This window comes from Stigmatopora argus, chromosome 14, assembly GCF_051989625.1.
Source record: "Stigmatopora argus isolate UIUO_Sarg chromosome 14, RoL_Sarg_1.0, whole genome shotgun sequence".
NCBI lineage: Eukaryota > Metazoa > Chordata > Actinopteri > Syngnathiformes > Syngnathidae > Stigmatopora > Stigmatopora argus.
The window spans coordinates 9,286,789-9,302,197 of NC_135400.1; the positions used below are offsets into that span (position 1 = coordinate 9,286,789).

The 15,409-nt window shown below is 40.8% G+C and overlaps 1 protein-coding gene and 1 long non-coding RNA gene across 2 annotated transcripts in view; one reads left to right on the top strand and one right to left on the bottom strand.

Annotated features, from left to right (window-relative positions):
* The window catches only part of cep112 (centrosomal protein 112), an 88,843-nt gene that overhangs the window by 70,245 nt on the left and 3,189 nt on the right, over window positions 1–15,409 (top strand). Inside the window, exons 26-29 of the mRNA XM_077619604.1 lie at window positions 4,186–4,287; window positions 6,046–6,110; window positions 7,090–7,143; window positions 9,688–9,765. Of these exons, the coding sequence (XP_077475730.1) occupies window positions 4,186–4,287; window positions 6,046–6,110; window positions 7,090–7,093 (171 nt within the window). The 3' untranslated portion in view covers window positions 7,094–7,143; window positions 9,688–9,765. The remainder of the gene's footprint in view (window positions 1–4,185; window positions 4,288–6,045; window positions 6,111–7,089; window positions 7,144–9,687; window positions 9,766–15,409) is intronic.
* LOC144088886 (uncharacterized) lies at window positions 10,609–14,824 on the bottom strand. Its single transcript, XR_013304955.1, has 4 exons — window positions 14,766–14,824; window positions 14,565–14,650; window positions 11,156–11,304; window positions 10,609–11,073 (listed from the first exon to the last, which is right to left on the bottom strand). It is a non-coding gene; the product is annotated as an uncharacterized LOC144088886 (long non-coding RNA).

Genomic DNA, 15,409 nt, shown 5'->3' on the forward strand with positions numbered 1-15,409 from the left:
GTATTTTATATTCTTACAATTTGTTTGATATGTAAGGCGCACCGGTTATAATACGCAGTAGTAGTTGTGATGGTAGTAGTAGGGGTTTGTGTACATCCACTAGATGGAGCTGAAGTAGTAGTAGTGGCGGTATTGGTAAGTAAGGTGTATCGGATTATATAGTGCGGAAAATACGGTACATGTTTTACACACTAATGAAATGATAGGATCTTGTCAAACAGTATTTGAAAATAAATTATCAAGACTCACACAGATCTATAACTATTGAAATTGTGCAATAAAAATACTTTTTTTGCGGTTTGCCTTTGCATAGTTGAAACCGATGATGTAATCCACTCACAGGAAAAACTAGAGGCTCATATTAGCTATGATTGTGTTGAAGCAGCACAACACATATTCACAATTTTTCTGATAAAAATGATTGAATTTGTTAACAAAAATAACTCTAACCTTGGCTGCTACCTCAATAAAACTAAATGGAGGAGGCCATGAAAAAAAAACTGCCTTTTTTTCCAAACACGATGCGGCGGGCCCAATATGGCCCCCGTGCAACCAGTTTGACACAAAGAAATTCGATTGAAAACCGTTTTTTAAAAACTAAATGATATTTCTTGAAGATGTTGATTGATTTTTTTTTGTTTCCATCTATTTTTAGTATTTAATCTGTTGTCTTCCATTATTTATTGTTTGTATTCTTCAGGTTCAAGCCAGGTAAACAAAATAATTCGGCTGTTTTTATCACAATTTAGGCTGCTATTTTCATGGCTGTGGTCTGTTATAGAATAATATCACAATTTGATGTGTTTGTTTCTTCGGAGTAATTTTGCTGTTAAACCTTGCCGTGGGCAAAATATCTCTCGTCACATCAGTCGTGATATCACACCTCACTATTCAAACGTACAATATTCCTCATTTAAGCATGGTTGGTTCCCACATTTTCAGTCAAATATGAAGCCCCTTTTAATGTTCTTTTGATCCCACCACCCCCAACAACTTCTTTCGGCTTAGCGTCATTCAAATGGTAGCTCGGTGAACTCGCTCATAAATGCGGAGGTGCAAAATTTGAGAGCGGTGTCTTTTTTGATGTGCCGCCTTCTTCGTGACTAAGTTTTTTTGTCAGCCCCGTCGCAAAAAAAAAATGCCTTCCTGGCAACGACTTACACACGCCGTCATTAGCATACGTCAACCTTCCCGTCAACGTGACGAACTTCACTTGAGTGTTGAAAGTGTTGGGAGATCGTTCTTTTCTGCTGGCACCTCTCAAAAAAAAATGTTGCTTGACAGTAGCAATGGGGCACCACCATCTGAGGACTATATTTAGATCAAATGTTGTAATTTCAGGATGATTGAGTCGGGGAAATGACTGACGCTCGACGGGGCATTCTTCAAAACAATCGGAATTGCGCGGTTGATCGGAAATGAAAAGTTCTACTTTTTGGCATTTTTCAATTCCTTATCGTGAATTTTCCGTTTGTATTTGTACATTTTCGGTCATGTTTTGGGGTTTTCTACTGGAAGATGGTCACATAGAAAAAAAATGAATCTGACATGTTGCCCATTGTGAATATTTCTTTTGGTACACCCAGTGGTTGGACGTTTAAATGTTGGCAGGTGGTGGTTGTCGTGACTTGTTGTCAAGAAGATGAATCATATTAATTACATATGATGAATCACATTTAACTGATAGTGTATTGGATCTCTTTGTTTTTACCGATTGCCTGAGGAACAGGTGATGACAAGACGAGCGACACATATCATTTGTAAAAATTCTTGCTGCGATTATCGTTATGACTCACAAAGAAAGAAAAATTCAGGGGAGCTATTGTTTGTTGTGTTTCGTGGAAAACGTTTTTTCAATGTGAGAGGCGCCATGCCACGTAAATGGTTTTCGTGTTTTGAAAGATCACGTTTCAGTGCCATTGAAAACACTGTCAGCTTCTTCCAGTCAAAATGGATTTTACGTCTATTGCAGGCAATGGCAGCCAATTCAATTATCAGGTATCGTTGGGATTTTGGGATCTTAACAGGAACTCCCTTAAATCAACCCTGCAAATCATTTACAAGGTTCCTGCCCGGTCTTAAAAAATCGCATCGGAAAGAATCTTGTTGTCAAAAGCCACAGCATTTTCAATTTTCCTAAACGTAATAATAGAGAAAATTCCAAGCATAGTCAATAGGTGTTGGCCAAAAAAACATTTTGGGGCATTTTTAAATCCCTCTATTTTAGCCAATCCAATGTAAGTAGCATCTCAAATTGTTCTGCCTAAACCTCACGCATCGGCTACCCAATGTGTTGTGCGCCCGTAATGGTCTCGCTAAGAATCATCTTTCATATTGTCATTCATAATAGCTCTTGTCCTTTTTTTTAAATTCCTTAAATTCTGAACTGAGCACTGAAGGATTGTGTCGCTCTCATTTTCAACCCACAAACACTATTCTTTCGTACAAGGGTGTGTAGACGTTTTATATCCACTGTATTATCTTTTTATCCCACAATGGACACTCTCAGTGTTAGCCTCCACAGTCAACATGCCAAGAAGTAAATCCATTTACTGTCATAAACGTCTTCCAACTGCTGCGGTTTATGTCCTTTTTAACCAGCCGCTTCCTAAAAACGGTGCCTGCAGATTGCAGTGGAAAAACAGCGACTTGAGCCGCTCCAATCAGAATCGTTTCGACTGAGGGTCCGCTTTGAAGTGTCTCCCAATTCCTTCGTATTGTGCCGGCGAAGATTAATTAGCCCACGCGAGAACAATCAGTGAAATCCACAACAGGAAAATTATTTTGGGAAAATCAATCTTTCACTCGTGCGCTCTTCACTAGAAAGGCCCGACTTGTTGAAAGGTACATTTTTAGCTCCCTCAAACATGACGACCACACACAATAGTCAGGACAAATCAGGGGAAGTGTATTTTTGACAAGTATTTTTGGTTTTGTAACAAAAGTAGGGTGCCACCGTGCCATGCCGCGCAGAAGGAATTTGGCCGTGTCCATTCACGTCAATCGTCAAACTCGTGCTCTTAATTGCAAAGAATTACTGACACTGCAACTGGATTCCTGCCGCAGATGCTTTTATAACTCCGAGCCTGTGTTTGCTCGCTCCGCCGCTATATGCGAAGCACGCCGAGCTTTCCATTCATGTGTGTTTGTCGGTTTTCCAGCCGTTCTCAGCTTCTATAATCGGACCGGGGTTTGGTCGGCGTGTAATTTAGCCCCAGACAGACTTCCTCCAGTTCCTCCCCCGGCGGAGTCGCGTTGAGCGAACTCGCCGCCGTCGCCGCATCGATGCGTTGTGTCGTGCAGACGCTCCGCGTCAGAGTTTGACGATGCTTTACGTGCGCAGCCAGTAGGGGGGGTCGTGTTATTTTGGCTCGGGTTGGGTTTTACCCCCTGTTGGGATGTAAAGGGGCGCTTACTAGTGAGGGAACTCGGAGCTAAGAATAGAGTGGGAATGCCTGATGTGTGTGTGTGTGTGTGTGTGTGCGTGTATGTGTGTGTGTATGTGTGTGTGTTGTTGCCTGGCCCAGAAAAAAAACTATGCAATGAGTCCCTAGAAGCTCGTGTGTTTTATGTACAGTGGTGTGTTGACTTTTGAGTGTAATTTGTTGTGTCAACTTTACACGTTATCTGCCTTTAATAGACGTCCAATCCATTTAAACTGGGAGGAAGTAACAGCGAATGATTGCCAGTCAATGGCACTGAAACATGCATATTTGCCTTTTAGGAGTCCTATTTTAAATAGATTGGAAGTCAATGTCAGACATTTATTCATTCATTGAACAGTTTATTGGATAAACATATCCTAAAAAAATACACAGAATAACAATCTGTTAGCGGACAGAGTAAAAAAAGACATATGTCGCACATGGTTACAAAAACTGCCACTTTTAGTCTGGAAAATAAGGTATACTTTGATTTTTAAATAGTACCTCAGCGTGTAAATCCACATTAATTTTCAGGGAAACGATGGAATTTTATAAAAGCAACCTTTTTTAAATTATTATTATTATTATTTTATTATTTTTATTCTATTTTAATTGATTAATCACATCTAACTGGAATCGTTTCGACTCAAACATCTTTGTAAACATTATCTCTGGCAGCCTCTCACGCACTCTCCCGAAGATCTTTCTAGTCCCCGCATAATTTCTGTGTTTATTCCACTAACACGATTTGCCTTTTTAGGTCACCGCAGTGCGTCAGGAGTACGAGGAGAAGATTAAAGGTCTGATTCCTGTCGAACTCAGACAGGAACTGGAGGACACCATTGCATCACTCAAAGCTCAGGTGAGAACTTGGGAGTTTAAGATTTAGGAACACTGTCAAGTCCTTAACTCATTCATGTACACATAATGCGACGATTTTAACCCCCGAGTCCTTAACAGCAAATAACGTGATTTAAAAGTGAGCCGATTGATTATCCAATTAATCGGTGATTCGTCGATTGTCAATAATTCTATGTAGTAGCCCCATTTTCCCAATTTAGTTACAATATCAAACTAGCTCCCACTAGCTTTGCAACAAGTGCGTCAAAAATGGATAATGGATTGTGCAGTGGGATGGAAAAATGAATGTGGCAAAATGTACAAAGGCAAGTAAAAGCTTCCAATTTGGGCATCAGCATTTCATATGCCAAAAACACAATCCCACAATTCGCTGTGTCATGCAGCTGGCAGAATGCTTTGCATATCTGCGGCGGGCTGGCAGACAATCACTTCTTTTTTGAACATGCGCGGAATTTGACATGAAACGGACGGCGGCGTGTTCGCGCAGCTCCCTTAAATTGCAATAAAACCCTTTCAAGTTGGGAAAGTTTACATAATAATGAGTGAACCTAGCCGGCTTTTCTGTTGTTTTTTTTTGCGGTGGGGTCTCGTTATAGGTGCGTTGTTAACACTTTAACTGCCATTGGCGGCGGTTTAAATGGATAAGACCAGGTGTGTCAAAGTCATCTTTATCATGAGTTCATGTCGTCGTCAATATTTCCTTTAAGGGGTATTTGAATGGCATTCCAATTTATTTTCATGGGAGATTTTTGCTTCATTCTTCTGTTTAACTTTCTCTATTTAGTATTTTTTATTCATACACGTTCATGTACTAATACAGTTTTAAGTTCTGTTATCGATTTTATTAAGGAATAATTTGGTTTCACGACCCAGGAAGATAAATTTGATAATGAGAAGTTTCTATAAATTTATAGAAAGATTTTTCAGAAAATGTAACTATCAGGAAAAATGTATTAATAAATGCATCCTTCTTTCATTTTAAAGGTTTTCTTAAATACACATTTATTTATGCTACGTTCCTTATTTACTTTATTTAATATTGTTCTTTGTTTTTATTATTTTACTTACACATGTTCTAATTTTTCACTGTATTCTTCCATTTCAGATTTCTCTATTTTGTATTTTTTATTCATCCGATTTCATGTACTGATGTAATCCATATCCATTTTCAAGATGCAACAATTATTAGCAGATTTTCACGATTTTTCTATCTAGATCTGGTTCCCACTGCACATGGAAAAAAAGTTAATGACATTTCCAAGTCTGCGTCGGACTTCCAGTTAATCTCTGATGGATTGCCAAAAGTAGCACTTGGATTTCTTCCCTGATGCCCCCTCGGCCTCTTCTTGGAAAGGAATGTTCCCCTGAGCAGGAGTAGGAACAATCTCCATTCTGCCGTGCCGGCGTGTAAACGTAGATGGCGTTTATTTTCACTTAAGCCAGACACTTCATAAATAAACCCCCGCTTTGTAGGCAAACAAAAGGCTGGCACAGTCCGGCCGCATGTTGCGTCCTAACCTTGGCGAACCGGCCCGATAATCTTCCTCGCGCTCCCCGTGTGCCTTAACCCCAGTGCCCTAATCTCCTGACCCTTACCCTTGTGTCCTGACCCCTCAGGACTCAACAAGCGAGCCTTTCATCCAGCGAGCCTACTTAAGTGACCGACCCCGACCCCCCTTTTTTTCCTACCAAAAGCACAACCCATCCGAGGCCTTCCTATCAACTCAACGTTCTTCCCTAATGTGGATTCATGTTGCAGGTCAACTTCCTTCAGAGGAGGGCCCACTTCCTGCAGGAAGATTTGGATGCGTGTCGTGAGAACAGGTTAGAAGTATTCAAAGCTACACTTGAATGTTCATATTTCAGGGCCATTGACTTCATTTTAAATGACATTTAAGACTTTTAAAATGACTTAAAACATCCTTTAAAGTCCCACTATCACATTATTTTAAATTTAATAATAGGATAATGTCCAATAGTATTCAAAATAAATGATCAAGACTCACATAGATCTAAATTTTTTGAAACCGTGTCATAAAAAGGACTTTTGCCAAAGTTTGCCTGTGCATAGTTGAAAGCGATGACGTAATCAAAGGTAAAGATTCCAGCAGATGGCGTATGAATCAATGGAAAAGAGTAATCTAGACTTGAAGATGGCTTGGCGGACGAGATAAGTCCCGAAGAACATGATTCCAAGGCAATTTTGCCATACAAGTTCCAACTGGAAGCAGAATGATCCCCAACCAACACTTATTGAATGGTAAACATTTTACATTTATGCTTTGCAACTCTGCAAGCAAGCATAGCAAAAAAAAAAGAATGATTTATCATCCGAAAAATGTGTTTTTACTGGTGCACTTTTGGCGACGCCGGGAAAATCAACGCCGCCTTAAGCCTTGTTGTTTCGGTTCCCGTATCATTGTTATCAACTATTTTTGAAAACACATCTTTGCCACATGCTCAACGCAGTTATCTGTAATTTATTTATTTATTAAAACAGCAGAATAGGTTTCCTACAGGCTAGTCCACATTTTATAGGATAGACTCTCACCTCAGAAATTTTAACTTCAAGGTTTGCCTCCTCAGGTTTTGTTTTAGCAGACCCAGCAAAGTATTAAGAAAATAATCCCCAAAATAACCCAGAGTGCCTTTCTGCATCAAAATGGATTGAAACTCTATTGCCGTCAATGGCACTGGGACATTATATTTCACTTTCACTAAATTAGATGTCAATCATACCCCAAAAAAGAGTCACATTAAAGCAGTTTATATCCGTCTCCTTGACGACGATTGTTCTTTCCAGGTAGCCGACTGTGCAGGACCCCACCCCAAAGGATGCCAGGATGACCAATCAGACGTGAGCACTCATCCTTGCTTGTTTCCATTGTGAATTGCATTTATCTTGTTGGAATTTTTGGATGATGTCAGTTGTCAGTCGCCAACCACAATATTAGCTTTACTTGCTTATTAATTGCATCTCAGGCAAAAACTCTGATTTGTTATTCTTTTCCCATTTTTCGGCGGGCCTAGCCATCATTATATGCGAAACTTGAGTGCCTTCTTGGTAGTTTTGCGTCGGTGCATATTTTACCCTCATTGTTATAACTTTATTTTAAATGAAAATTACAGTTTAAGTCAGTATTTTGCTGACACCCCCTAGAAATGTCAAGTATCATATAGAATTTTATGTGTATTTGACATTTTTATTGGTATCATTTTGCATTTCAATGTGATAAATTGCATGTTATAGTCCATGTTTTAATATGATTTTTACATTTGAACATGTTAATGTTTTCAATTTCACATTTTAATGATTATAATTACTTTGGCTTTACTAGGACTGCTACTACGCTAAGTTGAAATACGCTACTGGTTTTCTTTTTTGCGCAAAGATAAAAGTTACTCGTTTTGCAAGATCGTAAAACGTATCACTTGAAGCATAAATCTAAGAGATCCTATTAACACGATGTAAAAATATGACATTTATATATAATTTCAAGTACATATACGAAATATTTTTACTTGTTTTTATTATTCCCCTTTTTCCTTTTTGAATTTCTCCACATTTTTTACAGCACTGTATTTTTTTTTTATTCTGTTCGTTATTTTATTTTATTTTGTGTATTTTTATTTTTATTTCAATGTGTATTTAATTGCTCTTTTTGATACAACTCCATTTTGGATCCTGTTACCTTTTTGAAGTTTACTTAGTGTTCATTGCATGTATACTATCATCAATTTTAAACCTCATATTCTGAAGTGCCATGTTTGTGTCTTATAAACCATTTTCCCTTTTATTTACCATTATGTCCTTGTATTTTAATTCCCTTCAAATACTCAACTAGAGGTCAAGCTGGAGGTTTTCGAAAGAAATTTGACGGTACACTTTTTTTTTCCATTGGCATCTTATACAACCGGCTCAGCATTACCTTCCATACATTCCCACCATACTTTTGGTCTTGTAAAATGTCCATTTCAAAGAACATAATGCCGAAAGAACCCCTCCACCCCTCTTCCACATGTGCGTGTGCCAGACCTGTTCTACTGTTTGCGCTTGAAACCCGACACCAGCCTTTATTTATGTGATGGCCGCTGTCTGTGCGAAGTGAGTGATGAGAGCAAACCACCCCCAAAAAATGGAATGTCATCTGAGTAACAGCAATGTTAGCTTTTTTTTCCTTTTAATGTGATTTAGGGCTGGTTTGAAGATTGACATCACACCGCGAAAAAAATGTGTTATCATTTAATATTGACTAACAGTTTATCTCTAGTAGGGTACACGGTCGATTGGTCGCCGGTCTTTTGGTCGCCGATCTTTTGGTCGCCGGTCTTTTGGTCGCCCGGAAGGTAAGTGATAATTACCATTTAAATCGTTGCTCAAATTCCCTAAATACAAACTGCGAATTACTATTTAGTCATACTTAATGCCCTAGTAATTATTAGGCTAAAGAAAAGCTCCAAATGTCCCGGACTTTTATTGTTTTTTGTTGGAGAACTTGTTAAGACCCTGACGGACGTAGCTTCTTAAAGGGACAACGCATGTACATACAAACTCTTATACACGTCGGCTCAGTGAAACTGCTCGTAGACCGTGTTTTACCTTGTTTTGTCGCCGGTCTTTTGGTTGTCGGTCTTTTGGTCGCCGGTCTTTTGGTCGCCCCGACCGCGACAACGGGCAACCAAAAGACCGGCGACCAAAAGACGGCGACCAAAAGACGGCGACCAAAAGACGGCGACCAAAAGACGGCGACCAAAAGACCGGCGACCAAAAGACGGCGACCAAAAGACGGCGACCAAAAGATGGCGACCAAAAGACGGAGACCAAAAGACCGGCGACCAATCGACCGCACACGCTCTTGTAGACGCCCAATCTGTTGGAAGTTGGGGCATTCGTTCATTCAGTGCCAGGACTCCCGCTTCAAACGGATTGGACGTCTGTCAACAAGTGTAAAAAGGTGTTCACCTCAGCTGCACCCTTTCAAAAATAATAATAATAATAACATGAACAAAAGGCCTTCATAAATAATTGTAATTGTTTAATTACCCCCTTGCGTTTAAGTCACATTGAAAAAAATACAACAAAGAGTTTTTGTTTTTAATGTGGAAGAATGGTCGCCACAGCGACTGATTGCTCTCTAATGAGTGCATCTTTCATTTTCCGGCACTCACGCCCAACTACGGTTTTAATACGGCTAATTGAATGTCTCTAAGCAAAATATGCACGCCATCGTTGGCCAGCCAGCAAAAGGATAAAAACCACCCGCTGACACTTAAGTATCTGTTTTACAGGGCGAGGTCACCACGTGAAATTGCTTTATGGCATGTTATTAATCCAAAATGGAGATGATTCGGTGAATGCCTTTTTTCTTCTTCAAAGCTGTTTTTTATTTTTTGTTATCAGCCTTCTTATGTTCCTGCGACAGTTTGTTTGAGGACAAGAGGCCGAGATAAGTGAGGCTGTAAAAAAGGACGACTCAAGGTCAGCATTTTCTTTTTTCTTTTGGTCAATGGCACCCGACACCGGTACCTGAATGACAACATTAACGCAGTGCGCTTTTAGTGTAAATAAAGCCACACGACGCGGATGCGTTTCACTTGCGCTGTTTTACTGCGTCAACTTCTTTGTGCGAGCCTTTGTGGCCGCGGTATTTATGGAACGCCATTCTTTCTTTTCTTCTTTTTTACTTGGCCAGGCCGTCACTCCAACAGTGAAAAGGATATGCAGCTGTGTGTTTTGAAAGCGGCTTTGGAGGCGATGTTGCCTCAGCTGGGAAGACGCAGCAGGTTGCGTCTGAGTAATTGTGCTCGCAATAGCATGGCAGACAATGTGATCAACAACATAGACTTTTGTTTTTGGATTGCAACTTGTTGTATTGTATTATTATAATGATTGCTATCTATCCAATTATTAGCCTAGTTGGACAATTTTTGGCATAGTTTGAAGTCACTTTCATTGCAGTACACATTGTTGTAATGGTTTCTGTAAAAACGGACAAGTTGGGAAGCCACTACTTATCAATTTCAGGGCCTCATTAGCATGCATTTTCTTAATTTTATTGATTTTTTTTAACATATTTGTTCAGATAAAATTTTAGTGATTAAAAAAATGGTACTTCTCAATTAAAAAAGGCTAATAATATATTAATTCGGATCACTTTTCTTTTAAATTTCCTTTTTTTGTTGTAACACAAACTTTAGGGTCTCCTTTTTCTTCTGAGCCCTTAAAAGTAACATGCCAGTATTTTTCAGGATTATTAATATGATTATTGTATGATTTTGTAGGTGTCATTACTTTAGTAGAGTATTATATTTTATTGGTGTAGTAGTAGTGATATTTATTTTATTATTGTTGTTGTTGGAGTAGCATTTGAATGAAGTAGTGGTGTAATTCATTTTAGCAATAGTACTCACTAGAATTATACTGCATTTCAACACTATTGGTAACATTGTTTTACTAGTGGTTGTAATAGTAGTAATTTATTCGTTCATTTTCTATCCCACTTATCCTCACAAGGGTTATGGGTTAGTAAGAATTGTAGCAACATTATATATGCAGTAAAAGTTTTAGTAATTTTATTCATAGTATTTTCAGACATCCATTTCTGTCAATGGCAATCAATGGAGTAGTCATGCCACTTATATTAATCAGTCCAAGTTAGTCTTTGGTTTGGGTGGTTCTTAGTCAATATGCTGGCGACCAGTCCGGTGAATGTCGCCAAAAGCATGTTTAGGGGTGACCGCGATGCTACCATCCATCAGGAAGTTGCGTTTCCTTACATCCGGAAGTCTGAATTGAAAAAATACGGCAGCGTTGTTGGGAGGGGGCGAAGCTAAGACATCGAATGTGGCGAGCGAGTTAATCAGCTCACCAGAGGCAAGGAGGAGGAAGCCGACGGATTCAAGTGATGGATTAAGGATGAGTGAGGGAGTCCGGGGTCAGAGGTTAAGGCCAATTCGGGAAAAGGACGGCTGTCCCGTCAAGCGCGGAGGGACAAAGCGGTGTCCGGCCCGCCAAGTGCTGGATTGCCAGAAGAAGAGGAAATGAAAGTCATTACTGTCAGAGTAGAGCCAGCTTCATGGCCCAAACGGGATTAGACGGTGCATCCGACATTGTTTCTATACATTGCAAGACTTAAAAGTCAAGCACAAAATGGGATTAAAACAAGGGAGGGGCATAAATAACCTTCAGCTCCCCCCACCCTCCTCCATTTTGTGTTTCTTCTCTGCCTTCCTTCGCAACCTTTCATGTCTCATTCTTCCTGGCCATCCCACTCCCTGTAGATGCCTCTGACACATCCCTTTCCCACGTCCATCTTGCACACACTCATCCCGCCATCAAACCGTGCAGGTGGGCGACGACTCCCACGCGTACTTTTATCTATTTCGACACAAGAAACACACACGGTTCTGGGCTCAATTGGCGCCTCAAATGATGCAACTTTATTCCCCTTAAAGTGAACCCTTTTAAACTGCTTTTTCTAAACAATCCCCTGCCCCCCTCCCGTAGTCACAAACTGCCGGATTGTTGCCATCCCTTAACTTTATAAGGGTATTACGCACCATGCCCGACTTCAAAGTCGGTCTTAACTGCGCTCTTAATTGTCCTCCTCAGTTCCCAGCATGCCTTTGACAACAATATGTCTTCTCTTTCTTTCCCATCCAACTCTTGCATTCTCAGCGTTCATACTTTAGGCTTATTCATCCCTCCATTTTGTATACTTGCCATCCTCGTTTGGAATCATAGTTGACTTTGAGGACAACACCTTGAACTGATCACCTACCTGCCTATCGCCATTTCACCTCGCTAATTGAATCCGAAATGTTTCAGTTGCCTTGATTAAACATTTGCGTATTCCAAAAACCTGAATGACTGAAAACCTCCTCAGATATTCTCAATTTTAGGACGGTTTCGAGCTGGGATCTCCAAGCTATTCCAAAAAGGCCCATGGTGGGTGCGGCTTTCGTTCTAACCAAACAGAATTACGCATTTTCACCAAACTTGTGTCATACAAGTGTAATTATTTGATTCCATTCATGTGCTGCTTGTTTTACCAGAAACCTAATTGCTTAAACTGTCTGTGCAGGATCGGTTGGAACAAAAACCACGACTCACAGTGGCCCTCGATGACCGCTTTGGAGACCCTTAATTTAGACCTTGTTCAGTCTGGCAGCCAAAATTCAATTTTTAGCGCATCCAGATTGTGAGAGATTTGGTCTTTTGTAGTGTGAATGGTCACGAAGCACAGAAATCTGATTTTCAGTAGATTAAAACCATGTAGGACAGTTATACTTTCATATCCTATATGTGCAAAATGCTTTTCAGTCTAAATAGCTCCAATCCGTGAGGTCACTCCACACCCAGTTATACCTTCGTCGCCACAGCAACCTGTCAGATCTGTCAATAATGTAGCCTGGTCTGAGTAGGTCCCGATCCGATTTAGGCACTTGCTAAAAATTGTGTACAGACAGCCCTAAAAAAAATCGAATTTGAGGAGGAACCCTTATTGGAAGGACATATTTCTGCAGTCTGAATGCCGCCTTAGAGTCTTGAACATATCTAAATTTGTTTTGTAATGCGCTATATAATGAAGTAAGAGTAACAGGGGAGACCCTGTGCATGCCACCCCTCCTTCGCAGTATCAAACATATAGCGATAAAGACAGCGATTTTGCAAACTTGAGAACACAAACCATGAAAGTGGATGTTTTGAATCCTAGACAAGATAATAGACATTCAATTCTGAAACGAAGCACTTGAACTTGTAATTGGACATGAAAATTGTCTCTTGACACAAGACTCTGACTGCTAGTACTGCATCAGTACCTCATCGGTGGAGTGACACTCACTTTAGACAATAGCTGCCTTGCCCATAAATTGCATCGTCGGTACGATAATCGAGATCTGATTTGTGTCTTTGAGACGGAATTCGCAGCTGTTGTAGCTTTGCACATGGATGATTAATTGCGTGTCAACCCGTTAGCAACACTTGCTTTCCATGCAGGGTCAGTGAGCTCCTGCTTTTGATCCTGTCTCCCGAAGACAGGATCTGTTCAACTTCAAACCAGACGGCAAGACCATCATAAAGTTGCGGACCGATAACCGTCAGATCGGTCAGGCAATGGGATTTGAATTTGCAAGAACAACTTAGGGACCTTTCTGTGTGGAATTTGCATGTTGTCACGCCTTTGTGGGTTTTCACCACAGCATGCGTCAATGTAAAGCCAAGGTGCTGACACAAGATCTGGGTTTGGTCCTTAGACGTTACCCTGTTGCCACCCACTGCAGGCTTAAGGGGTGTCTTACCGTAAATGCAGACGACACGTTTTGCGATACATGACAAAGATTTCATTGAGCCGACTAAAAAAAAAAAAAACATTTCACCTGATCACTAAGGTGACGTTCAGTTTTGTTGCTTTGATAGAGGGCCCAAAATGTGTGGACGAATTGAGCAAAAGAAAATTGGGTTTTTTTTTCAATTGCTATATGGTTCTGGAAACCACATGTCGGGGCAGCGCTGTAGACGAGTGGTTAGAAAGTTCTGGCTCGTGCGTTTGTGGTACGGTTTCGAGTCTATGGTCTTTCTGTTTTGTATTTGGATTTTCTTTTCGTGCATGTGTTGGCTTTCTTCTACATTCCAAAGACAGCGTTTTATATAGAGGGAGTTCTCGACTTAGGACGTTTCGACTTTACGACGTCCCTATCTTGTCCGCCATAGTTTTTGCTTAGCTAATTTTTTTCGTTGTCTGACTTTGGTTCGCTGGCAGGGAAAATCCTTCCTTGCCTTTCACACTATGGTCCCAAAGAAGAAAGCTGGGTCTTCTAGGTTGATTATAAAGAATAGCAATGACCATGGAAACACCTGTACATCTTTAAAAAAAGATGGAGAAAAGAGAAAGACACACCAAAGTACATCGGTGAACATATGCTGCGTTCAGATCAAAGTTAATGAGCAAATGAGTTCTTAGTTTTAGTTTTGCTTTCAATAGTTGTGCTCCTAGCTTTCATTTGCAAATGAAATATTCAAAACCCTAACTCGCCATCCACATCTCAGCAATAGTACAGCATCTTAATTTTATATTTTAATGTATATTATTTTGACCTAAGTTACGACTTTTACAGTCAAAACTTCAGAATTATGCAGTAATATTGATTATGCCGCCAGTGTATTCGATCATAGCTCAAGGACTTTCTGTAGTGGTGCTTGTGACTGGTCGATCTACTGTAAACGTGCCTTGAGATCCTTTAGCAAGCAATGCCATGCAATACCACACGTCTCACCTACAATCCTTAGAAAATCGATCTTCCACCGTGCACTGGATTTGGAAGCGGAGACGATTCCAAGCTTGTAACCCAGACCAGATGAACTGTATCACACAGCGGAAGCAAAGCTTTACCCCCTCACTCATCCGGTGTGTTGACCCCCGTTCGGCTTTTGGTAGCCATCAGTAGCCATTGTCCCCCCCAACTGTTGTCACCTACTTTGAAGCGCTGGCCTCCATTTCCTCTCGCGGCGGTCGCCTGTGGCCCCGGGTGTGTACACACCAAACAAACTTGAAACAGAGCCTTCCGACTCCACCCCTTGTGCTACATGGACTGACTCAGCCCCCTTCCCTTTATCTGCTAGCTTTTCCTTGCCGGGCCCGCATGAGCCGACTTCCTCCTCGTGGCCCGGCTTGATAATTGCCGTAAGCTTCCCTCTAGGTTTCGTTTTCCATTGTCCTTCCCCCAAATTCTTGGCTCCGGCTCCAGATAAAGGGATGAATACTTCAAAGGGGTCTCGCCGAAGAGTTTAACCCCGAGCCGAGAGGAACGGCGCACAATACCGTAATTGAGAGCAGTTAGTGATCACAGGGCTGGGACGGCGCCCGTAGACGCACGCGAATACTCCGGCATTTATGATGGCAACTGAGGTGGCCAGCGGCAGTTACGATGGCCATAAAAAAGCCTCTGTGGGCCTCTAAAGTTGTCCAAAAGGATGTGTTTTCACGACTTTGGCCAGCAGCGACAGAATAAGCTAGTCTACTTCTGTGGAACAAGCGGAATTAATCAGACGTCTGATGTATGTGCGCAATTCCTGCTCTATTTTTAGCGCTCTTTGTAGTGGAGCTGAGTGTGACCTGTAG